The 23,914-nt window shown below is 49.3% G+C and overlaps 2 protein-coding genes across 3 annotated transcripts; both read right to left on the bottom strand.

Annotated features, from left to right (window-relative positions):
• Positions 1 to 211: 211 nt before the first annotated feature.
• On the bottom strand, positions 212 to 8,138 carry NRIP2 (nuclear receptor interacting protein 2). 2 transcript variants are annotated; one of them, XM_074325234.2, is made up of 7 exons: positions 7,691 to 8,128; positions 4,391 to 4,543; positions 2,905 to 2,987; positions 2,437 to 2,558; positions 2,128 to 2,180; positions 1,694 to 1,797; positions 212 to 799 (listed from the first exon to the last, which is right to left on the bottom strand). In XM_074325234.2, exons 1-6 carry the CDS (start codon positions 7,880 to 7,882, stop codon positions 1,705 to 1,707), a joined length of 696 nt encoding a protein of 231 aa, XP_074181335.1. In that variant the 5' UTR covers positions 7,883 to 8,128; the 3' UTR covers positions 212 to 799; positions 1,694 to 1,704. The 2 variants fall into 2 exon arrangements, with proteins under 2 accessions (XP_074181335.1, XP_088657621.1); XM_088801495.1 differs by lacking the exons at positions 212 to 799; positions 1,694 to 1,797 and adding an exon at positions 1,821 to 1,989 and having other exon boundaries at positions 7,691 to 8,138.
• Positions 8,139 to 17,306: 9,168 nt separating this feature from the next.
• Positions 17,307 to 23,770, bottom strand: TEX52 (testis expressed 52). Its single transcript, XM_019719528.3, has 3 exons — positions 23,699 to 23,770; positions 22,124 to 22,677; positions 17,307 to 19,172 (listed from the first exon to the last, which is right to left on the bottom strand). Exons 1-3 carry the CDS (start codon positions 23,768 to 23,770, stop codon positions 18,878 to 18,880), a joined length of 921 nt encoding a protein of 306 aa, XP_019575087.3. The 3' UTR covers positions 17,307 to 18,877.
• Between the last annotated feature and the right edge of the window lie 144 nt (positions 23,771 to 23,914).

Genomic DNA, 23,914 nt, shown 5'->3' with positions numbered 1-23,914 from the left:
CACGTATTAGTGCAATATAAAGTTTATTTCCTGCTGAGAATTATGTTCAACGGACTTTGACAGCCATTGCTCTCTGTTATACTGACCTGCGCTGGATCAGTCAACCTGACGAAGGGTCCACATCCCCGTTTCCTTTGTGTAAGGGAATAAGGGCAGAGTTATCATGCAGCCTCTGATAGGCATGGAGGAAAACCAAAGAAGGACATTAACATAGAGAAACAGGTATTTATTCAAATGGAGAAATAGCTAAGCTGAGGGCCTGCCATAGGGCCTGGGGTCTGCAATAACAGAAGCAGCAGGAGGCAGAAGGGGAAGGAACAGGGTGAGCCCAGGAGAGTAGAGGTCATGGAGCGTGGCAGTGAGGGACCAGGGTGCTATCACACAGGTGACAGTGAGCCCCTCTCCTCTCTTTATGAGGACAGGGTATTCCGTCGAGAAAGGTAAGGCCAGGTGTCATGGGCCTTGCATCTCAGTTCTCCTCTAATCTACCCTCGGCTCAAGATTTCATTTCCAGCCCAAACTCCTAGTTCCCTAGTTCGGGTTAGTTACTCCACTCTCTTCCTTTACCCCTAATCCATGATTTAAGATGCTCAAACCAGCCAGAAAGACACTCAGGGGTCTGGCTTCTTAAGGTTTGGGTTCCTCTCTTCACAGTGAAGTCAGAAAAGGCTCCTTGTCTCTTTGCTTTGGCTCAGAGCCTGGTGGGGGATAGAAAGCCACTGATTCCAAAACAAGACAAGCTCCAGCTCAGAAGGCCAGAGATGAGGGGCGGGAAGAAGGTCTAATGAGGTGGATAGTTCTAGAAATAAGAAGGCATACTGGTTAGGTGAAGTCACAATTCACAACCCCACCATCCTATTCACCTTTGGGGGCAGTTCTCTACAGGGATGTTCCACACACACCCCAAAGTTTAGGGGTGAAGTTCAGTGGGTGAAAAAGCAAGTGGAGAAGGATAAAGATGCAGAGCAAAAGTTGGAGGTATATCCAATGTTTTGCACAGAGTAATCAAATAATAACTGGCTTCTGATGTTTGCGAGCCCAGAAAAGGTAACTAACAATGCTCCCAGCCTTGTAAGTTAGCCTTCCTCTACCAAACCACCTTCCTATTGTATTAAATTATTTCATTCATTGTTTCTTCCCCCACTCAACTGTAAGCAGACATGTACAGAATCGGAAAGGTAGGCACCAGCAGGGCCAGGGAGCCAGGTTGGTGAGGTGTGATTTCTAATTGTGAGAGATAATGAGCCCCAAAAGGTGAGGTGAGAGACGTGGGGATGTAGGCAATTGAGGGGTGTTTGGGGTGGAGTTGGGGGACAGGTGGAGGGCAGTAGTGGGCTCTAGCCTTCGACTCAGGCCAGCACCTACCCTGCCATGGCCCAGTCCACAGCCCCATTTTGCTTGTGTCCTTTTCTGCAGTCCCAATATGGCTTCGCTCTTCTCGGGAGCAGAACGAGAGAGAGAACAAGGAAACCAGAACCCTGCGAACCTGGGCTCTCTAGGGAAATCTCCTCGGGGTAGGGAAGTTGCTGAGAAGCAGAGAGGATTGTGGCTGACTGAGGGAAATGGGACAGCAGGGTCAGGGTGGTGACAAAAGGGACAGACAAAGTAGTCCCCAGCTGCCTGGCTGTAGTGATGTCCCCATACCCCACACGGCTCTTCCCCTATGTCAAGGTGCTTCCCTCTGGGGACTGACCGGAGCAACAATCACTCGCCAGGCTCTTGGTACCAAGGCAGGAAGGGCAGCTCTGGGAAGGGGGCCTTGAACCGCAGCACGCCACGTTCCAGGTCGATGCAGCACTGGGGGGTGGGGAGGGGACATAGGCGCTTACCTCAGAAGGTAACCTCTCTCTCATCCCCTCTTTTTTGTCCCGCCTCCCACTTCCCACAGCTTCCCCGTGCTCCTTGCTTCCCTGTTTCCATTCACCAGGAATCCAGTTGGGGAGGGACCCAGTTCTCCATATTTTTCACTTGTGGAGAAATCAGGAAACTCTAAGAAAGCAAAAGCGCATATCTCCCTGTCTTTCTCATCAGAACCTGACCCATGCTTCCACACCTGGGCCTCCTACCTCTTGCCCAGCCCTTGGGTCAGGCCCCAAGTGTGGGTGCAAGTGCTAGCATCCCTCTTACCTTGAGAGAAAGCAGGGTCTGTAGTCCAAGGCAGAATTCAGGACTCTCAACATCTGCAGGAATCATTTGGAAACAGGAGAGGCTGGAGGGTACTTGTGGTCACCGCTGCCCTCCTGTCAGCACATGCCCTTCTCTGCCCGAACCACCCCCGAGGTCTGAGAATCTTGGCACAGACATTGGGGATAGTCAGAGAATCTTTGGGGATACCTGTCTGGTGCTGGCAAGGCTGCAAGTTTCCGCCTTTGCCCCTCCCAGGAGAGAAAGGTAGAAGAGGTGAGAAGCTGGACTATTGATGAAGGGAGGACTTACCAACCACCTGGGCGGAACATGCCACGGTCTCCTGGCCTAGCTGTAGCTCCAGCTGCTCCACCTGGGTTGGGGGCCCAGGTGCCAGGTCCCCCCCTGGGGCTTTTAGGACCCTCTTCCCTAACCTGTGGTTGGGAAGCAAGGGTTATGGCCACCCCGGTCCCCACCCCCATCCCTTTAGTCCGCTAATGGTCCTCCCACCACCTTGGGTTCTCACCCAGTCCCTGGCCCCACATGGGGTCCAAATCCCTGTCTTCTCTGCCAGAGTCCCCATCGACTCTTTTTGTTAAATAAGAGCTTTATTGAGATACAGTTCATGTATCATAAAAGTCACCCTTTTAAAGGGTACAATTCAGTGGTTTTTAGTATATACACAGAGGTATAAGCAACTGTCACTACCTAATTGCAGAATATTTTCCTCGTTCCCAAAAGAAGCCCCGTCCCATCCACTCTTTTGGGCCAGACTCTTACCCCAGGCGGCTGAGGCATCCAGCGGAGATCTGGTTGTGTTGGGTGCCGGTGTCCACGGCCACCCTAAGCGCCTGGTCCTGGCACTGAGAAAGAGGGTTGTGGGGACTTGGTGAGCCCAGAAGGCATTGGCTGGATCCTTCACTTTCCCAGCCCTGGTGATTCCCTTTCCAAACCACATGAAAGGGATGAACTGAGTCTTTAAAGGTGGTTTTTGTGGGACACATGCAGATGAGGCAAAACTGGCTCAGATAAAGGAATCAAAAAAGGAAGCGAGCTGCCCGTGGTGGTGAGTCCATCCATACATTTGGGAACGATTTGACCGGAAATGGTGATCTGGTTGTTTAGGGGAATTCTTGGGAGGTTGGGAGCCTTCAGGTTAGAGAAATCTAGTTAGGAGTAGAGGAGGGAAGAGAAGACCAGGATATCTTGTTAGGAAATTCAGATGCGGGAAAGCGAGGGGTTCACCATGGGGAGCAATGGAAGACACGTTCTTTTGGATATACACAGACATTTTGGGTTGCATTCGGGTATCACAAACACACACGGTTTTCTTATTCCACACATTTATTGAGCATCTGTGATGCACGGATACGTGGCTGGCAGGCACAGCAATGAACGCTGTTCTTTAGGAGTCCAGAGAAAGTGAAATTTGTATGGTAGAAAGACTTAAGGTCTGTGAAAGGATGGTGAGTAAAGTGCCCTAGACATTGAGAGGGAGGAAAGGCTATTTCCTTGTGGGGAAATCAGGAAAAGGTTTCAAGGAGGAAGTAACATTTGAGACTTAAAAGATTATAGAATGTGGATGCAGAATGATTGTGGCCGAGCAAAGACAGTGGCATAAGAACACTGGGCATTTATTAGGAAGGTTCAGTATTGGTTGGGTGGTTCAGTGGCTCCAGAGACGACAAGGCCTCACCTCAGCTTTTTCCAGGAGGGTTGCATTATCCATACAACACACACCATTACCGGGGGTGCCAAAATGTCCACAAGTGGACACTTTTGGTCAACGTTGTTCAAGCAGTAGTTTGCCATAATCACAAGTGTCTGGACGCTGATGGGAACCACTTTGAGCGCCTCTTGTGATTCCAGAAGTCAAACGTGACTTGTATTCATCTTTTGGTCTTGGTATATATTGAGTATTACAATTTTAATGCAGTTTTCCTTTCTTAAAATGTGTATACATTTTTTTGGCACCCTCTGTATGTGTAGAGCCCACTGAAGAGTATTTACATTTTCACATCTAAGGATTATACTTTGATAAAGGAGACGGCGTAGTGGTGGTGACAGATTGAATTGCACAGAGGAAAGGTGCTTTGAGACAGACAGTAAAGAAGATAGGGGATCCCATTTTTAGGTCCAGGCGTGGTGGAGAGGTGCCTTTCCTTCCTCCCTCCTTCCCGCACCCAGGGCAGAAAGGAGAGTGGGTGAAGTGAGCCAGGCCCAGGCAGGATTGTTAATGAAAGCCAGTGCCTGGGGGACCTCTCACCTTGCAGTTGACCAAAAGAGCTGGAATCTCTGTCGTGCTGGTCTTCCTCCTGTTCTCCTGGCCATGAGTCAAGGCCTGCACCAGGGGGGATGCCCCCTGAAGCCGACTCTGGTTTCCCTCCACCAGGCGTCTTTGGATCACGCTGTGCGGCTGCTGGCTCCATCACAGAACAAGGAAGGCAGACAGGTCTAAACCCAAGTATCCAGGCTGCTCCGTCCCCCCACCTTAGCTATCCCAGGGCGTTGTCTCCAAGCCCACCCTGTCCTGAGTCTCACAGGAGGAAGAAAGGGGCAGGAGCTTACCCGAGGCTCCCAGCAGTCAGATCATTAGAGCAGAGTCAACCCCAGGATCAAAGCATGCCATTTCTCTGGGACCCAATACAGTGCTCAGTGATGAAGAAATAGGAGGAGGAGAGCGGTCCATTCTAGGCCGTGTCAATATTGGCTGATGGGGCACTTCAGGAACTAGTGTCATGCTTGGGGGAAATTCTGTCTCTAGTCTACAACACGTTTTTATTTTGGATGTTTTTTCTTTTTTTTCCTCCTCTGGCCTCATCCTTCCATGGGTTACAGATCCCTGTGCTGATGGTGTGATGAAAAGAAGTCAAAGTAACAAAAACAAACAAAAAAGGGAAAAAATAGTCAAAACTAGGATGCTGGCAGTCATCATTGGATTCTCCTTCACCTGCAAACCTCCCCTCCCCCAATCACTTCCTAATTCTACCAGTTTTGCCTCCTGCGTGCATAGCCCATCCCTGCCATCCATCTCTGCCTTTATTCCAGCCTCACCACAGCTCCCCTGGGTCACTGGGACGCCTCCTTACATTCCTAAGAACCTGCCTCCCATACTGCCACCTCTCAAGTACACCTGCTCAAAGCCAATGATTATCTAAATCCCTTGCTGCTCAAAGTGTGGTCCTCAGCTCAGCAGCTGTCACATCGCTTGGAAGCCTGTTAGCAATGCAGAATTGGGGCCTACTGAATCAGAAGCTGCCTTTTAACAAGAAGCTCCGATGACTCATGTGTACATTACGGTTTGAGAAGCACCCAAATGAAACAAAACTAACCATGTTACACCCCTGTTTAAAATCCATCAAAGCACCCCTGCCCGCCAATGCTTACATGGTAGAGCTCATACTTTTTAAGGAGCTCCACAGCTCAGATGACCTGGTCACTGCCTGAGTCTGCCTGTGTCCCCCTCCCACCCCATCCCACACACATCTGCCCCAGCCACCCTGCATATACTGCTACCCAAGACTGTTTTCCTGCTTCCAAGCCATTGCTCCTGTTCTCCCCTCTTCCTAAGACTCCTCTGTCTCTCTCTTCCCGGGGCCAGACTGGATGACTAGCTTAACACTCTGTTCAAGAAATAACTACTCTTTATTTGGGGGAGAGGTTCTTATCTTAAACCTGGGATTACCATCCGGTAATTAGTGCAGGTTTACCTCCTCCAGGAAGCCCTCTCTGACTTCCTTGTACTCCTCCCTCCACACAGGAGGCTGGGCTTCTCACAAATGTTATTCACTCCCCCATTAGCCTGGGAGTCCTTGAGCTCAAGTCTGCAACTCATTCATCTTTATATCCCAGGGCCTGGCACAGCATATAAATAGGCCCTCAATAAATGCTTGCTGAAGAAGACTGTATTCTTCCAGGCTCCACACAGGGTTCTCCACCTGCCCTCGCTCCTCGGGAGCCTGGGATTGTTTTTCCATCCTTGGCCTAATGAGGCCCTTGAGGCTGCTGCCAGCAGGAAACCGGGCTCTGGGAAAAGGGACTGGCCCTGGGACTGGTCAGAAGGCTGCTTTGCAGTTCCTAGCGCTCCTCCCACCTTTCCCGTGGGAGTGGCCCTTCTCTAGGGCCAAATCCTTGTAGGATGGTCCCCAAAAGGCAGAGGCTGTGAGGGCCTAGCCACTGGGAGCCAGAGAGCCCACTTCCCTGCTCCGTCCTTTCTTAGCTGTGCGTGCTGTTTGCAGGAAGGAATAACCCTGGAGGTCCTCTGGACTGAAACCTCAGTCTGATGGCTTTTCTTTGGGAGCTGCCAGGGTGTGGACAGGGGATTGCCTGGCCACTGCGCAGTGTTCCTGGAGGGGGAACATTTGACTGGGAGGAATTTGGAAAGGTAGGGTTGGGGCAGGAAAAGCAGTGAGGGGCTGTGTTTGCCTCCAGGCTCCCAGGGAGAAGGGGCTGCTGAGTGGCCTGAGACCCCTGGAAACGGCCTCATACTTCTCAGGTTGCACGAGTCCCCTCCTCTCAGACCCTCAGATTAGGAGCTGGGAGCATGAACAGAGTGCCAAACCTTTCTACAAAAGTCTTTCTTTCTTCTATGAGCAAGAAGCCAGATACGATTCCATGTTCTCTGGACCTCACAGAGCTTACTTTCCTCTCTGAGGCTAACTGGAATAGTAGCTGAAGGAATAACGCAAGTTAGCATTTAGATAGTGCTTTGTATCACCCAGGCACTGTTCTAAGTCCACAACAACCCTAGGAGGTAGATGCTATTAATTTTATCCTCATTTAACAGATGAAGAAACTGAGGCACAGAGACGTAAAGTAACTTGCCTGAGTAAGTGACAGAGCAGGGTCTGAACCCAAGCAACGTGGCTTCAAAGGCCATGCCTAACCTCACTCTCCTAGGGGAATGTGTGTGTGCTTTGTGCCCTGGCCCACTCACCTCCTCACTGTTACTCCCCACCCCGTTCCCTCCGGAGGCCAAAGCTGCTGCGAGGGGCTGGAAGGAAAGGAGCCTGGAGGGAGGCTAAGAGGGAGAAAGAGGACACTCAAGGAGGCAGGTGGCCTGGCAGGAGCCATAGGAAAACCCAGATGCTTTGGCAGGATGGAGGCCTTTAATGCTTCATTCTGAGGGGAAAAGGCAAATGAGTGGCCTGGCCCGTATGGGGGATTCTGGTTTACAGAGAGGGGAATCGCAACCCTGAACTGCCGGTCCGCCAGGCCCTCCCAGCCGTAAATGACTGCTCCAGAGCATCCTGTGTCCCGCAAAGCCTGTGCTCCTCTACAGCACAGCACACCCTGAAATAAGCCTTGGATTACTGGGGGGGGCTGAGCAATGAGAACAGGGTCCCCTCAGAGCCCACAAGCTATGGGAACATCCCCAGTAAAGAGCAGAGAATGGTCAAAGGGAGCCCCTCCAGTTGGCAGGACTGCCTGTCCCCCACTCCCAGTGAGGGAGGGGAATCTGAAGGCTTAGAGTCTCACCTCACCCCCACCCTCAGGTAGGGCTGGGGAGGTGGGGAAAAAGGGCCAGAGGACTTCCGTGGGTGCAGAGGGGAGAGGGCTGCCTCACCAAGTCCTTGGAGGTGCCGAGCCTCTTGAGGCTGTCCAGGGGGAGCAGGTCAGCCGAATCCTTGTGCAGGAACTGGGTGGCCTGTTTGAGCCGGCGCTGCTGGCTCAGGTGTGCTCGGTCCCGAAGCTCTGCCTCCTGTCCCCTCACACTGGAGTCTCTCCCCAGTCTCATGGCCTCCTGCCTGCTGCTCATGGCCCTGTGGGGCTTGATGAGCTTATGAGCGGGGTGGGGGCTTCTGAGGGACACTTCCCTCAGGACTCTCTGCCTCCTGTGTCCCTGTAGCTTCCTGCCTGGCTCCGTCCCAGGCTGTATCTCTCCTGACAGAAGGGTCTCAGCAGGAGGAAAAGAGGAAATAAATAAATAATGTGCAGGAGCAGCCGCGTCAGACACCAATTCCCAGAGATTGCAGTAGAGGGAGTGAGGCCGTGCTGGAAAAACCCAGCATGAGAAGGGAGGGCTGGTCGGCGGGGCCTGCAGCTGACAGGCTCTGCAGCAGCTGTAATTCTGGGGTCCTGGCTGGAAGGGACGGTGGAAGGGGTGTGTGTGTGTGTGTGTGTGTGTGTGTGTGTGTGTGTGTGTCCACGCAAGGGGCCGTAAGGGGGCTGTAAACTGTCAGGTTGTTTGAAGCAGCGGCCTGCGTGCTTGGTGTGCGTTCGGCACACAGGCGTGTGCGGGCCGGTGCGTGGGCGCTGGTCGGCTCTGCGGCCCCCAGTCTCCTCCACCTGGGGTTCTCGCAGCCCAAGGGTGCAAGCCAATACCTAGGTTGAGAACAAGAGGGACAGCGTCACATGTCCTTGCCTCTTGTCCTGCCCCTCACCAGGAGAGCTTCACCTTTCAGGGTCTCAGCCTTGCAGCGTGGCTGGTGTCAGATGGGTCTCTAGCTTATTTACTTTGGGTTCTGGGTTCCAGGGAGTGACAAGAGCAGCTCTTGATGTCTCCACAGTGGAGCCCAGCTCCTCCCTCTCCTTTATGTAAGTCTCCTCCAGGCCTGGCTCTTCAAAAACTGTCAGAATTCAAACAGGCAGAAAGTTATAAAGAATAACCAATGCCCTTTACTTGCGACCTCATTTTAAAAATGCAGACACCTCCCCTTCTCCCCACATAGCATCCTCCCTGAATTTGGTGTTTGTCGTTCCCATATTTCTCTCCATACTCTATATGCATATCCGATGTGTCTGTATCCTAAGCTACACAGCATTTCATTTTGCCTGACCCAGTGTAGCTGTTCTGCAACCTGCCCATTCTGGCTCAGCATTTTATTAGTGAGATTCATCCATGACATAGCTAGTTAATTCACTTTAACTGCTGTATCATATTCCTGTGTATGAATACAGGAATCACATTTAGGAAATTTAGGTTTTCATTTTTTTACCTACAACCAAAGCTGCTATGAACTTTTCTGCACATATCTCCTGGGGACATGTATAAACATTTCTCTAGAGTATATACCTAAGAGTGGAACAGCTTCCCCATTTGTACATAATGCCAAACTGCCCTCCAAAGTATTTACACCACTGTGTACTCCCGTCAGCAGTGTATGAGGGGGTCCGTGGTCACTTCTTCACCAACACTTGATAGCAGACATTTTATAGCCCTGGCTTATCTGTCGTCAGATTTGCATTGGTCAAGCCCCTGCTCACATGTGCTGGACACTCACAGAATGAGTACCCCATCCAAGCCCTGCTCCCTTGGGACACAATCTGGTCCAGACAGCACCAACCAGATATCCACTGGCCTTCTATGGACCAAGCCTCTTTGAGGCACTTTCACAACCACTACTATGATATGAGGGAGAATTGTATTGCGATCCCCATTTAATGATGAGGAAACTAGCTAAGCGTTATGGATTCATTTGTGTCCTGCCGAATTCATGTGTTAAAGTCCTAATCTGCAGCACCTCAGAAGGTGGTCTTGTTTGGAGAGAGGGCTTTTACAGAGAAGTCAAGTTAAGATGGGCTCTAAGCCAATGTGACTATGTCATACTGGGGACATATGGGGAAATTTGGACACAAAGAAAGACACACGGGAAGAACACCATGTGAGCATGAAGGACGAGAATAGGGTGATGCATCTATAAGCCAAGGATTGCCAGCCGACCACCAGAAGCTGGGAGGGAGGCATCACAGCCTCAGAAAGAACCAACCCCGCCCACATCTTGATCTTGGACTTCTAGCCTCTGTAACTGTGAAACAATATATTTCTCTTCTGCAAGCCAGCCAGTTTATGGTACTTCGTTATGGCAGCCCCTGGAAATTAATACCCTGAGACTTGGAAAACTTGCCTAAGTTATTGTACGTCAGAGCCAGGAATCAAACCTTTGTGTTCTGTCTCCCAAGTCCTGCTCAGTTTCCATTATGCCAAAAGGGGAATAGTGATGGAGATGATCAACATAGAATGAAAAGCAAACTATTGAGCGACTTCACTTACCAAGCTCTGGCCTGCTAGATCCTGGCTTCAGTTAGACTTGACTTTAGTGGAATAGTCCAGCTCTCTCCCAGGCCTTGACATCCATCACCACCACACACTTGCCTGGGATAGAGGTTGAAGAGGGCCCAGTGGCATGCTGAGCTGGGTTCCTGTAGTGGTTTCCGTAGGACTAACTGTGTGCGTTGCCAGGGCAATGAGTGAGCTTGGCCTGTATACTATGACGCTGTGCACAGGCCCCAGCGCTGGAAGGTATCTCCTCCAACTTTATTCTCAGCAATTCATTCCTCAGGTTTGAAAATTCTTCAACATCTTCCAGAGACCTTTATTCATGTATGTTTTGGAGGAGTAATGCTACCAGCGAATGAGAGTGAGACGACTGTAGGCCAGTCTGACAACATGGATGGGATGGGTCAGAACTCAGATGTCCTTAGGCCTGTAGGCTGCACCCCAGGGAAGAGTAACTGTACCTGGGCGTAGAAGGGAGACTGGAATTTCCAATTTGGATGGGGTGAGGCTGGGGACATCAGCTCCTCTTCTCCAGTTGGCCACATAAGGCCTTTGCTGCCTGGCCCTCGGAAGCACTTGTGCTCAGGAAATGCCATTCTCTGCAGTGCAGGTGTGAAGAAGGAGGCAGTGGGCCCCTGTGTTCTTCAGCCCAAACTAATACTCCCTTACTATCTATCTCGCCATTTTGGGTGGGACTCAGTGGTAAGGAGACTCTTCTGCCTTTTTGTGTTCCTTGGTTTCTTTCCTTGTAAATTTATTCTTTACCCAAGTTGCAGGGTGAACGGGAATGTTCTGACCATACAAAGTTCTGAACTCTTCTTTCTCAGGGTCTAAAGAAATCCCTTTAATAGGATGGTAGAGAATGACAGGGTAGAGAATGCAGCCAGTTTGTAACCTCAGCCGGGTCGTCTGTGTCCTTACCAATAATTCACCTTGGTTCCCTCCCTTCATTATTTTTTAACTAAATGGTTACGGAATTCAACAAACCAATTCATTCACGAGGAATAACTACACTGCGCTCTAATGATGAGACATAGAGGGAGAAAACTTCCAGGAACACTACTGAGGAAGGTGAAACCATTCTGGATTGTAAAGAATAGAGGAAGCAGAGGCTTTCCTCTCCAGGACACTGGACATATCTGTAATTTCTCCCATTTATTTCATCTTGCCATTCACATAGATGTTGCAGTGAATGGATCCAAATTCAGAAATTTTCTGAGAAAAAAATGGAGTGTACGATTGGTTTTCCTTTGAATTATAACAAGTTTTCCTTTCACAAAGAATTCAGTTAAAAATATTTATTGAACACCTACTATGTGTCAGACACTGAGCCAGTCCCTGGGTGTATAGTGCTGAACCTAAGAAGGCCCTGCCCTCATGGAATTCTCATTCCAATGAGGAAAGCAGACAATGAACTAAATTTATAATGTCAGGTAGTGGTAAGCTAAAGAAAAATAAAGCTGAGTTGGAGGAAAGAGAGCAATCCAGGGGGGTGGGGAGTGGAGGTGTCTCTTTTAGAGCAGATGACATTGTGCAGAGATGAGAACAAGGTGAGGAGAGGGTCATGCAGGGAGCTGGAGAAGGGGGTGTCACAAAGAACTCGGAATAGTGCCGAGGCAGTGCTTATGTCCCACACTGCACCCCAGAAGGGTACATTTGATCCTGTCCACCCCTCTGTCCCACTGGCTCCTCCTGTTCCCACCAACAAGACAGACTGGCAGGGTGAGGGGCACCGACTCCTGCCGTGGAGGAGAGCGCTACCTGTCTATCCCAGGATGGAACCCTTTTCCTTGTTCTCTTGGGCACCCCGCTCTTCCCACCCTCCTGAACACTAAATCTGACAGACCTGAGGGAGTCAGCTTCTCTCTACTGAAAGAGAACGCAAAACACTGCGGAGTGGGTTCTAAGAATTCCCAGAGGGCGATGGGGCTTCACGTTTCTAGCAATGAGGGAGGCTAAGACGGGCTCCAAAAGGTTAGCTTTTCTTGGCCTTTACTCTCATAGGCCATCAGGTTTCCTAGAGAACTTTCTGCCTGTAAATAAAACCAGACTACACCTTGTATTTACCACTGGGTGTCTGACAGTCATGTGCAATCCTAGGCTTGTGCTGACCAATACAGTGTCCTCTAGCTACATATGGTCATTCAGCACTTGAGACGTGCCTAGAAAACAATACAAAACACAATGTGAAATATCTCATTAATTATTTTTACACTGATTACATTATTTTGCGGATAATATTTTGGCTCTATTGGATTAAATAAAATACATTATAAAACTTAATCTAACCTGTTTCTTTTTACATTTTTAATATGGCAACTAAAGAATTTAAAGTTACATATATGGCTCCATTACATTTCTGTTGAACAGCACCTGTCTAAATAGATTCACAACTTGTTTCCTTGAACCTGATATAATCTATTCCAGCATATCTCCACTATAGTAGGAAGTTCTTCTTTACAGCTAATCAGACTCCCTATGACTATATTCAAAAGCTCTCCTTGTCCAAGCCACAGTTGAGGTGGAGGTGAACTGTTTCCCAACCTCCTCTTGATAACCTTTCATGCTTTTAAATATCTTACACCTTTTCTTTTTAATCCTCTGGCTGAATAGTGCCAATTCGTATCTTGACAGTAGGATGGGAAGGAGAGTTCATTTGGCACAGTGAAATCATCCAGTCAAATGCCCTGCCGCATTAGGAAATTCCCAGAATATTCTTCATAGACTGGGTTATTCAGAGCTAGACAAACGGCTCCCTTGAGCCCGTGGAGGGGTAAGGGCAGCCAGTTCTATTTCAGGCTTTCTCCTCTGGCCATGTCAGATCTGCTGAAGACAGAAATGAGCTGTTTTCCAGAATTCTCCTGTCCAGTGAGGGTCCCAGGAGGTCTGGGCCAGTTTTGAAAATTGACTACCCTCCCTCCACCCCCAAAGGTAGATCTTCCAAAGACCACCAGGCTAGCGAAACTTTTTGTGCTTGGCACTAGGATATTTCTCTCCTATTTTATAATTGGCAAAACTAAGGCATGAAAAGGTCAAGTGTTTGTCTCTGTTGATGAAAGCAGACTGAACATGGGATATTGAACTCAGACAAGCTAGGTCAAGTATTCCAACTCAGTGATTTACTAACTATCTTTGAGTGAAGTGCTTAATTCTTTTGGAATCTACTTCCTATCTGTAAAACTAAAAGAACGTGAAATTTGTAGAATTGCCATGAAGTTTAAGTGAGAAGCAGAATATAGCAAAATGGTTAAGAGTTCTCTGTGCCCCACTTTACTCATCTCTAAAATGGAGATCATAATGAGACCTACCTCATAGTGTTGTTACAATTAATTGGGTTGATTTGTGAAAAGCTCTCAAAACATTGCCTAACACATACTAAGTGCTGAGTAAATGTTTGCTGTTATTTGGGAACTATACATACATACGCACATGCGCGTGCTTGCAACACACACACACACACACACACATACACACACACACAGAGTCATAGAAGGCACTCCCCTTTGCTCTCATAGTACAGCTGGATCAGGTATCTATTACATTATTCCTCCCACTATTTTAATTGTTTACTTGTCCATCTTTCCACTAGATCTTAGGTTTTGTCAGGGTAGGGTTTTTGTGATTGTTTGTTTGTCTCCTCTCTCTTCTTAGGCAAAATTGTTGAATGACTTGTTGAGCAGGACTCCAGAGGACATGGGAGGAAATGCGCATAGTTGTCCCCCCAGCTACTCAGGTGACGAGACACTGGAACAGCCAGTTGAGCTCCCCACCTGATTGTTTTCAGTCACAGAATCCAGATGATGTCATAGACACACACTCAAAGGCAATCACCCTTTCTACTCATCCCCCTATTATTTACCAATCTCTCTCGTCCCCTGGGCTCTGTACCCTACTTTTTATCCTGCAAGTGCTCTCAGAGAATCTGTCAAAATTGCCCAACTCCTTCCAAATATTCTGGACCGCTGAGCTCTGACAGAGACTCCTGTTCTGCCTTTCCTCTGGCTTCAGCTTTTCTCTTCCTCCCTCCTGTGTTGATCCACTTCCTTTCCTGTTTCAATTTCCCTCCATTTTTTTCTTCCTTCTTGCCTAAGCTGTGGGCCTGCCCTTGGCATCCCTGGACATGACCTCCACTTTCTAGTGATCCTGTGCTAAAGAAGTCACTGGCTATTATCTAGGAACCACGCCATGACACATAGTGTCAGTGTCCGGTGAACATCCAGGAAAATGGTGGTGGGCTAAGGGAAGCCACATCCAAACTTCTACCTTGGAATTTGAACAATGGCAAGATGCAGCAGCATTATCTTTTTTTTTTTTTTTTTTTTAAGGGTGTATTTTTTTTTTTATTAGTTTCAGGTGCACAAGACAAAATAATACTTAGACGTTCATCATTTATATCCCTCACATTGTGTGAATCTCCCTCCCCCCATCCACTAACCCTCTGACATCGCACACAGCCATTATGTTTCCACTGTCTCTATTCCTAACGCTGTACTCCGCTTCTTGTAAGTACATACGTATACATATATACATATATATACATATATATGTATACATACATATACATACAAACTTGTAGCTGACATTCATTATTGTTCAGCTTCAGCTTCAGGTGTACAGTGCAGAGATCAGGCATCTACATCATCCCTGAGGTGGTCTCCCTAATGAGACAAGTGTCCATTGGACACCCTACAAAATCTTTACATTATTGATTATATTCCCCAAACTGACTTTCGTATCCCCGTGGCCATCTGTGGTTACCGACTATTTTCTAATCCCCTCACCTTCTCCCCTATCCCCACCCCCCTCCCATCTAGCAACCCTCAGTTTTTCCTCTATGTCTCCAAAACTGTCTCTGATTAGTTCATTCACTTATTCTTTTCTTTAGATTCCGCATATAAGTGAGATCATATGGTATTTGTCTTTCTCTGTCTGACTTATTTCACTTAACATAATGTTCTCTAGGTCCATCCATGTTGTTGCAAATGGTAAGATTTCTATCTTCTCTATGGCTGTGTAACACTCCATTGTATAAATGTACCACAGTTTCTTAATCCAGTCTTCTACCGATGGACATTTTTGTTATTTCCAGGTCTTGGCTATTGTGTATAGTGCTGCAATAAACGTAGGAGTGCATAAAGATTTTTGAATTAGAGTTTTGGATTTCTCCAGATAGATACCTAGGAGTGGAATTGCTGGATCATAAGGTAGTTCCATTTTCAGATTTTTGAGATACCTCCATACTGTTTATCATAGTGGCTGCACCAATCTGCAATCCCACCAACAGGCAGCAGCATTATCTTACAAGCACAAAGCATTTGTGAGGTTCTGTCCTGGTATGTGCAGAGGGTGTGTTGGCTGAAGACTAACCTGAGGTAGACAACTATATGAATAGCCACAGAAACCACTGATTAGAATGATAAATAGGCAGCTGAAATTACTCACATGGTGTAACGAAGAGTAAACGTGTGTGGTTCAGTGGACAGTACAACGAGGAAAGTACTCAGACGTGGAAGAGAAGCAGGAAAACAAAAGGCCTGAACAAGTGAATCAGCGATGCGTAGAAACAAGAGGCCTGAGTGTCCTGGGGAAGGTGGGAAGTGAGTTTGGGGCAGGCTGGAGAGACAATCTTGGCTCTGATTTGCCATCTCAGAGAGCAACGATGGGGCTTTTTGAGGCATGGCAATTAGATAGGAGACAGCCAGTTAAAGACTGAAGGCTGAGATCATGATTGGCAAAGTGGCTGGCTCTGTATCTCCCCCAAGGGTTCCCAGCCCCCACAGCTTCCAGCACTCACTGTCCCCCAGCCATTTCTCTGGCCCCCAGAAACTCAGGAACCTGAACTGGTCTCAACAACCCAGCTCATGAGACCAGTCCTGGGTTTAGAAAATGGGAGGCTGCGGAAGGGGAGGTGTTGACCCGACGAGGCCCTGAAAGCCTCTGTGCTGGGATTAATTAGGGTCGATGAAGCTGGTGGCATTCCGCGGGACACTGGATGTTCTTTCCGTGGGGGTGGCGTACTGGGTGTGTGGGGGGGGGAGGGGGTGTCCGTCCCTGCCTTCCTCTCAGATCTACTCTCAAAGTTGTGGTGAGAGAACAGGTCTTTAAGGCAGACCCAGGTGACAGGGATCCCCAACTCTGTCTCACCAGAGGCTTTCCAGAACTCCATATTCATTAGTGTATGTGGTGGGGGGGCAGGGGGGGGTGTGTTCATGGTTGCTAGCAGGCTGAGCTGGGGATTGCCTTACAGAGTCCCCAGGCCAGGAGGACGTGTAGATGGTATTGTTGTCTCCCAGATCGCCATGACCAACTGGAGCTCAGGAATTTCAGGAGTCTTGCTTCCACATCTCTGGCTTGCCGCTGGACAAGAGGGCCCCTGACAACGTTGTAGTCCCCTGCCAGCAGGAAGGAGGCTACTGCCCAGAGAGCAGAGCAGGAAAGTGGTGGGTGGGGTGGAAGTCCTGATGTGAGGCTGGCAGCCTCTGGGGTGGTCTGGGTCTGCCAAGGCAGGAGTCTGTGTGAATGCAGCTTACCTTTCAGCTCTCTCCTAGATCCAGGCCAGAGAGTAGGCGGCTTTCTCTGAAGAATTCCAAGGCCTCCTTCCTTCCACCCGCCAAATCTTCATATTAACCCTCCAAGTATCCCCTGGGCCTCTCACTGTGAAGGTGACAAAACCCTGGCATCATGTAGCCTGAGAAGGAGGATAACAACACAGGCCCAGGAGCCCGAGCTCTAAGCCCTGTGCCTCGTGTTCTACAGCCAGGAGGCAGGGACTGCCTGGCTTGGTGGCCGGGAGAAGTCGCTTCTCCCTGGGCCTTGGTTTACTACGTACGCACTGAGGTTGTTTTCTAATGGCCAGCCCCACTCTGACATGTTAGGATCCTAGGTAAAGGGACCTCCACCTTCCTACCACTGTTCCTAATCCAGAGTGGAGAGAACAGGCACGTTCCCAGAGCCCCAGCACTTCCTGGGGTCCTCAGGAAATTCTCCTTCACCCCCCCTCCCCCGGCTCTGGAGCCCCCCACCCACCCACACATGTACCATGGAGAGAGGCAGCAAAGAGGGCTGTTAAATAGAATTACAGATTTGGAACTATAAGGAAATTTAGAAACTCTACATTACCCTATTTATTATAATTATTTTTAACTATAAATATGAAATTCACACCAAATTTACCATTTTAAAGTATATAATTCAGTGGCATTCTGTTCATTCATGATGTTGTACAACCACCAGTTCTAGTTCCAAAATATTTTCATCACCCCAAAAGAAAACCCTGCACCCGTCAAGCAGTCAGTCCCCATCCTCCCCTCCCTCAGCATCGGGCAACTACCGGCTTACCTTCTGTGTCTATGGATTTGCCTATTCTAGACATTTCATATAAATGGAATCATACAATATGTGGCCTTTTCTGGCTTCTGTCACTCAGCATGATGTTTTCAAGGTTCATCCACATCGTAGCATGGAGCAGTACTTCATTCCTTTCTGTGGATGAGTAATACACCATCCATTTACTACTTTTATACTAAGAATAATGGTTCATAGCTTCATTTATGGAGGGTCTACAATGTGCCAGACACTTCGCAGGTCCTTCGCTTGTATGATTTTATTTATAGCCTAGTGGCTCCCACTGTGTAGAGAGAAAACTGAAAGCCTGAGGAAACGATGACCTTCCCAAAGGTCGCATAGCTGGTTAGTGGTTAACCAGGGCTAGAACCCTGGTGCTGTTTGGATTCCCAGGGGCCTGCAGGGCTTGAGAAAAGTGGAGACAAACAGGCAGTGGGCAGAAGGCCAGGCGAAGCCCAGCTGGGGGTCACGAACTTGGGGTATGATGGGGACAAGAGGCTGCCTCTCCAGTCACCTTCCTGCTGCCACCTCCACTGGGCCTCTTGCAGGCCCTCCCCCACCCAATCTCCACCCCAGGTGGGGTCAGCACCTTTCTGACCAGTGTGCTTTGCCTGCCTCCACTTTAGGCCACTTGTCCCTGGCATCCCATCGTAAAAGCTGAGGCCTCTGGGGTCTCCTGCAGCACAGGCCCAAGGCCTGAAGGTAATGTGCTGGGGGGACCACTCTGACCTTGATTGTAAATCTCTACTTTGTTCTGGAGGCCTGGTCAGCCTTTCTCAGACCTGACTCTTCCATCCTCCAGCACCAGCCTTGGCCTGGCCTCTGCTCCCGCAAAGCCTGCGTAGGACCTGCAGCCCAGCTGAGTTGCTTCCAGCCTTTGTCCAGACATCAAATGGTTCAGGGAGGGGTGGCATCAAGGTTATTTTTGCCTAAGAAGCTTTCTGTACCCTGACCAAGCCCAGTCTTGTTTCAATGGGCTATGGGAGTAGAGGTAACTTCTTACCACATTTCTTACAGCGCCTCTTCCCCCACTCCAACACACACACACACACACACACACACACACACACACACACACACACACACGTTCTTCCTCCCCACTCCCCGTTCTGGCTGTAGGAACTGGATTCCCCTTGTGCTCTCTGCTCTACCCGCCCCTCAGTCTTCCCACCTGCTATGAGAGAGTCCTCCAAGGAGGACAGAGAACAATTTAGGGTTTCGGTAGATTCTTGAGGAGCCCAGGCTACAGAGGTGGCTTGAAGTTGGGGGGATGGCAGACAGGCTGTGTTCTGCAGAAGCCAGAGTCCTTCAGCCACCCCAAAGGCTTCTTGCTAAAGGCACATTGGTTGAGAGCACTGGAGCCTGGGGGTCTGTCTGCCCACCATGGTCCCCACCCATCTGGAAGCTTTTCTAGGTGTGTCCAACTCTTCTCTTTCTCTTCCTCACTAAGTCTTGGCTGGGTTGTGCCTTGGGGAGATGGTGGAGGGGCAAGGGCACCCGGTCCTGTATCAGGGTTTGGTAGCTTCTCACGAGGTCCTGGTCTAGCGGCGCACTGGGGAGCAAAGCCAACTTGAGCGCCTTCTCCCGGTAATGAGGCAGAGGATTCGGGCATGGCCAGCCCCTGGCAGAATCATCGGGAAGTGGGTTGGGCAGGAGCTGAAGGCCGAGGGGTTCAAACCTCCCACCAGCTGAGATGTGTCGGTACCTGTTGGGGGGAGGAGGTGTGGAGAGAACAGAGAGGTCAAAGGAGAGATCAGGCATGGTGGAAGGGGGGTGACATGGTAAAGTGTCATGCTGCTGCCTTCCACAAGCTAGTGAGAGATGGGGCGTGTGGAATCCCTTCGTCTCTTTTCCCAGTTGCATATTACTCTATTCCAAATGGCCTGTACCCTGTGTGTGCGTGTTTGGCATTAGGCTCGAATAATTGTGTTTATCTGGTCAATCTTCCAGCCTTTTGACATATTATAGGTCACATCATTATCCAGATTCTAACTATCCCTCAAGGAGAGCGAACTCAGCGCAAGTCTCCTTCTCATGACTGGTGAACGTGACGCTATCCAAGAGCCCTTCCCGCTCTGACCTGCTGCCTCCCGACACCTGGTTTGATGGCTTCGTCTTCTACAGGCCTGTCATATTAAGTTCAACAGTGGGAAATGGACATTTTAAAAGCCATATCTGAAGAGCGGCAAATTTCCTGTTGCTCAACGTGCTTTGCCCCTGGTTCAGCAGATATCCCCGTTTGCCGTCTTTGGTTTATATCAGAGCTTCTCAGGCCGGGCTGCCGAAAGAACCACCCTCAGCAGCTTTTTAAACACACTAGTGCCCAGGCTACCCCTCCCTCCACCCCAGGTCAGGTAAGTTAGAATCTCCCAGGTGGGTCTCAAACCTCAACACTTTCCTACAGAAGCCCAAGTGACTCTAATGTACCACCAGACCTGAGAACGGCTGGGTTTATATGTAAATGTTCTATTTCCCAGCAAGATCATGAGCATCTGGAGGCTTAGACCTTGTCTGAAGTTCTCTGGGTCTCTCCTGCTCAGGATATGCTCTCTCATAGATCTCGAGTCATTTTAACAATTTACGATAACCTCTGGCAGAGTGGCTCAAGAGGAAAGACAGGGCTGGGTGGGCCTTTGCTCTCACCACTCTTTCTTGTTCCTACCTGCTGAACTTGTACACAGCCTTCAAGGGCCAGCGCAACTACCTCCTCCTCTGTGAATAGCAAAACCCTGTCTGAGACTCCGGCCTTCATTCCTGGCTCCAGGGGCTAGGCCTACAGCGGCAATAAGCGAAACCAGGATCCTTCTCTCATGGAGATGCTGTACTAATGATGACACGATTTACAGAGCCCCTTCTGTATGCCAGGTCCCGTACCTGGGACTCTTCTAAAAACCCTGCATGGACTGGCTCCAATACATACTTGAGGAAAGTGAGGCTTGAAGAGTTTACAAAACTTCAGGTTGTATAGTGGGTTTGTGATGGAGCTAGGTAGAGTGCCACCTGGACCGGCTTGCCCCCAGAGGCCACGCTGCTCCTGCCATCACACATCATTACTGTACGCGAGGCGCTGTGCTGAGCTCCTTTTATGGCTAATTGTATCTTCTTATACTGCCTTTATTGACCATTCTGTTCTATTAGACGTGTCTGTGAACTTGTCTGATTCCCCAATCAGACAAGAGCGGACTGGAGCAGAGTGGGTAGGAATGCAGCTCGGGAGCTGAGCTCCCTGGGTTCAAATCCTAGCCCTGCCGTTCACAGGCTGTGTGAACGTGAACAAGATAGTCGAGCTCTCTGTGCTTCAGATGCCCCATCTGCAACATGGGGTTGATGATAATAGTTTCTATTCCGAGGGAATGGGAGGATTAAATAATATAGTTAAAGTGATTAGAACAACATCTGACACTATCATTTCACTAAGTTTTTTTGAAGAGTGTTCTAAGTCTTCACCTTTGTGTGGCTAGTGTTGGCCCATATTAGCCATCAATAATCTTCATTGCAAAAATAAATAAATATAAATAAATAAATAAATATTTAAAAAATTAAAAATAAAACAATAGTCTTCATTGTAGGGACAGTAGAGGGAAGCGAAGGTCCTGAAAAATCTTCTCTTAAAATTACCAACTATTGGCATTGCTTTTTGAAGATTACAGATCTCCACGGCCTCCCCCTCCAACCTCTCACTGCTCCTGTTAATTGCCCTTGGGAATTTGAGACATTCCGTTCCTTATTCCTCTCTTCCTCTCTGGCCACGCATACTGGACAGGACCCAGTATGGCAATGTCTGTGAGTTCCCACGATGGGCAAGGTGGGGAGAGCTGTGGGGTTCTCAAATAGCTCCTTTCACATTCCTGTCTCTGCTCACACCAGGCAGCCCCTCCTTTCTGCCTTTCCCAAGGCTTCCTACCCTTCCAGCCTTCATCCAATTCCTCATGAAGCCTTCCTGGGAGGATGTGCCAGCCCACAGCAATCCCTCCTTCCCTCCCTCATCTGAATTTCTGTAATAATGTCTATTTTTTGTTTAGAGCATTCGTATATTCATTAACCCACTTTATCTTCACCCACTGAGGTAGGCATAGTATCTACCATACCTATTTTGTTGATAATGGAATTATTAACAATCAACAATGGAACTGAGTCTGGAAAAGCTAAGCAATTTGCCAAAGGAACACAGTCTGGATTTTAGTTCTAGCCTCCGACTCCAGCTTTCAGGTTTTTCCATTAATAACGGACATCCTTACAACTTTGTCCATTAATAACAGACATCCTCTGTCTCACACTTTGTGCACTTAGCACATGTGGGCTTGTATTGATAGATTTCTTTCCACACATGTATGTAGGTAGGTTCCTGCCTTTCGTAAGCTCCTTGAGGGCGGGGACTGAATGGCATTTCTCGGTCTCCCCAGGGCCTAGCAGGTGTTAAGTAAAAGTTGCATCCCCATAATTTTAGTTAAAAAATTGAACCCCTCTCCTGGCTGTCCTTCTCTTGCCTCCATCCCTTCCTTCCAGCTACATTCAGAACAGAGTTTAGTTTTTGATGACCAGAGGTGGGAAAGTTAGAGTACCAAGTGAGATAGCAGCAACAGGAAGCAGAGAGAGGGAGGGGTCACCTGAACGTGGGTTGGTGGGTGAGCTCCCTGAGGAAGGAGTGCCTCTTACTTCTTGAAGTTCTTTGGGGGCAGGATGTTGCCATTGGCATCAAGTGGAGGTGCCCTTGCTTCACTCCTCAATTTGAGTTTCTCCATCTCTCTTAGTTCCTTCGCTGTCCTGAAAATCACCTGGCTCTTCCTATTCGCATCCCAGAAGATAGGAGGGTTACAGCAGATGAAGGTCAGAAAGCTGTTTTGACCCATCCAGGAGGGAGGGGGGATGGGGGGCTCTGCTGGGGGACGGCAGTGAGCCCTGGAGTCCGTCAGCCAGCGCCAGACATTACTATCATAGGGCCTGTCGGACCTGGCTGGGAAGGTAGCCGGCAAGCGCCCCACGTCGAGCCACGTGTGAAAGCCCCATGTGTGCTCTGTTGTATCCTTCCATGGGTGGATTAGTCGGTGGTGTACCTTGGACTTCGTGTCTGTGTAGGGTGGCAGCTTCAGGGCCAGCTGGTGGTAGGCTTGCCGGGTGAAGCCAGGCCATTCCCAGGGCTCATCCGGGAGGAAGAACTCACGCTGATGCCACGTGTGGGAGGCCAGTAGGGCCTCACGGGCCTCGACCATCTAGGGAGAGACAAAGGGAGCTTGCCGGCACTCTCCCTCTTCTTCCAGGAGCAGCCGCAGAGGAAAGAAGCTGCCAGCCTCCTCCAGACACAGGATTCCCATCAGGAGACTGATGGCCCGGCACGGAACCATGTCTGCTCTGTATTATTCTCCCCGCACCTGCAGGAACTTCATGGACTTCTCACCTGTTGTTCTCTTTCCATCTCTCAGGTTTGGGCTTTGATTTCCTACCCTCTTTCCTCAACTTGAATTTCCCCTCTTCGCTCCTTCCTTTCACCCATCCTCTCTCTTGTGTTGCTTCCACACTCCCACCCAGGAATGGGTGCTCCTAAACAGGACACGTCAGGCCTGAGGAAATCCTGAGGAAAAACACGCCTTACCAAGTGTAGAAGGGAAGTCTTTCTCCAGAGCTTGGGGGCTGGGTGCTTTTCTATCCTAGACTCCTCCTATGACTCATTTCTCTGTCATTGCTGTGTTGCCCTCGCTTCTCATTAAAATACCAGCAAGTATAGAAAGCATTTAGAGTGTGGGTCCCTCCCCTTTCTGGGCCCCACCCCCATGAAATAAATGGTAGCAAATATGCTAAATACTCATCCACACCGTGTTTAACCCTCACAGCCCTATGAGCAGGTGTTGTCATGGTCCCCTTCTCAAAGATGCAAAGAGCAAGATACAATGAGGGTAAATAACTCATCCAAAGTGCCAGAAGAGTGAGTGGCAGAGCTGGGACCTAGGCCATCTGTCTGTCTGTCTGCACTATCCATCTTCTTCAAAGATGCCTCTTCCTCCAGTACACTCCTAGGACTTTTCTAATTCCATAAGTCACCTGTTTCGTGGGCCAGGTCCCCTGTCATTTCTGTGTGACCACCCAGATGTAATAACCAGGCATCTCCTCTCCTCTGTTCTGAGCTCCATGTTCACAGTATCATGGGACTGAGAAGACAGCAGAGGTCATAGCCCCAGAGATCTGCTGCCCTGGAGGAAGCCTGGCCCACCCCAGGGATGGGGCTTGGGCCCCTACCTGCAGGAAAGGTTCTCTGACATGGGATGGATTATTCCGCCCTCTGGGTGATCTTTGTGGGTGACAGGCCATTTTCTTCTGAGCCTGGTTGCTGGGAGGGGCAGCTCTGTAGGGAAGATCTTACTGGCAGCATTGTTTGCTTCTGGGGTTGCTATGGTGATGCTTCCTGAGTGGTGACACAGGGAGGAGGGCTCATTACTTCCTGGGGACCTGGCT

Source organism: Rhinolophus sinicus, chromosome 1, assembly GCF_057876585.1.
Source record: "Rhinolophus sinicus isolate RSI-liver-muscle chromosome 1, RSI-T2T, whole genome shotgun sequence".
NCBI classification, from domain to species: Eukaryota; Metazoa; Chordata; class Mammalia; order Chiroptera; family Rhinolophidae; genus Rhinolophus; species Rhinolophus sinicus.
The sequence above is the reverse complement of the archived record's forward strand: the minus strand, read 5'-3'. Positions and strand labels throughout refer to the sequence as shown.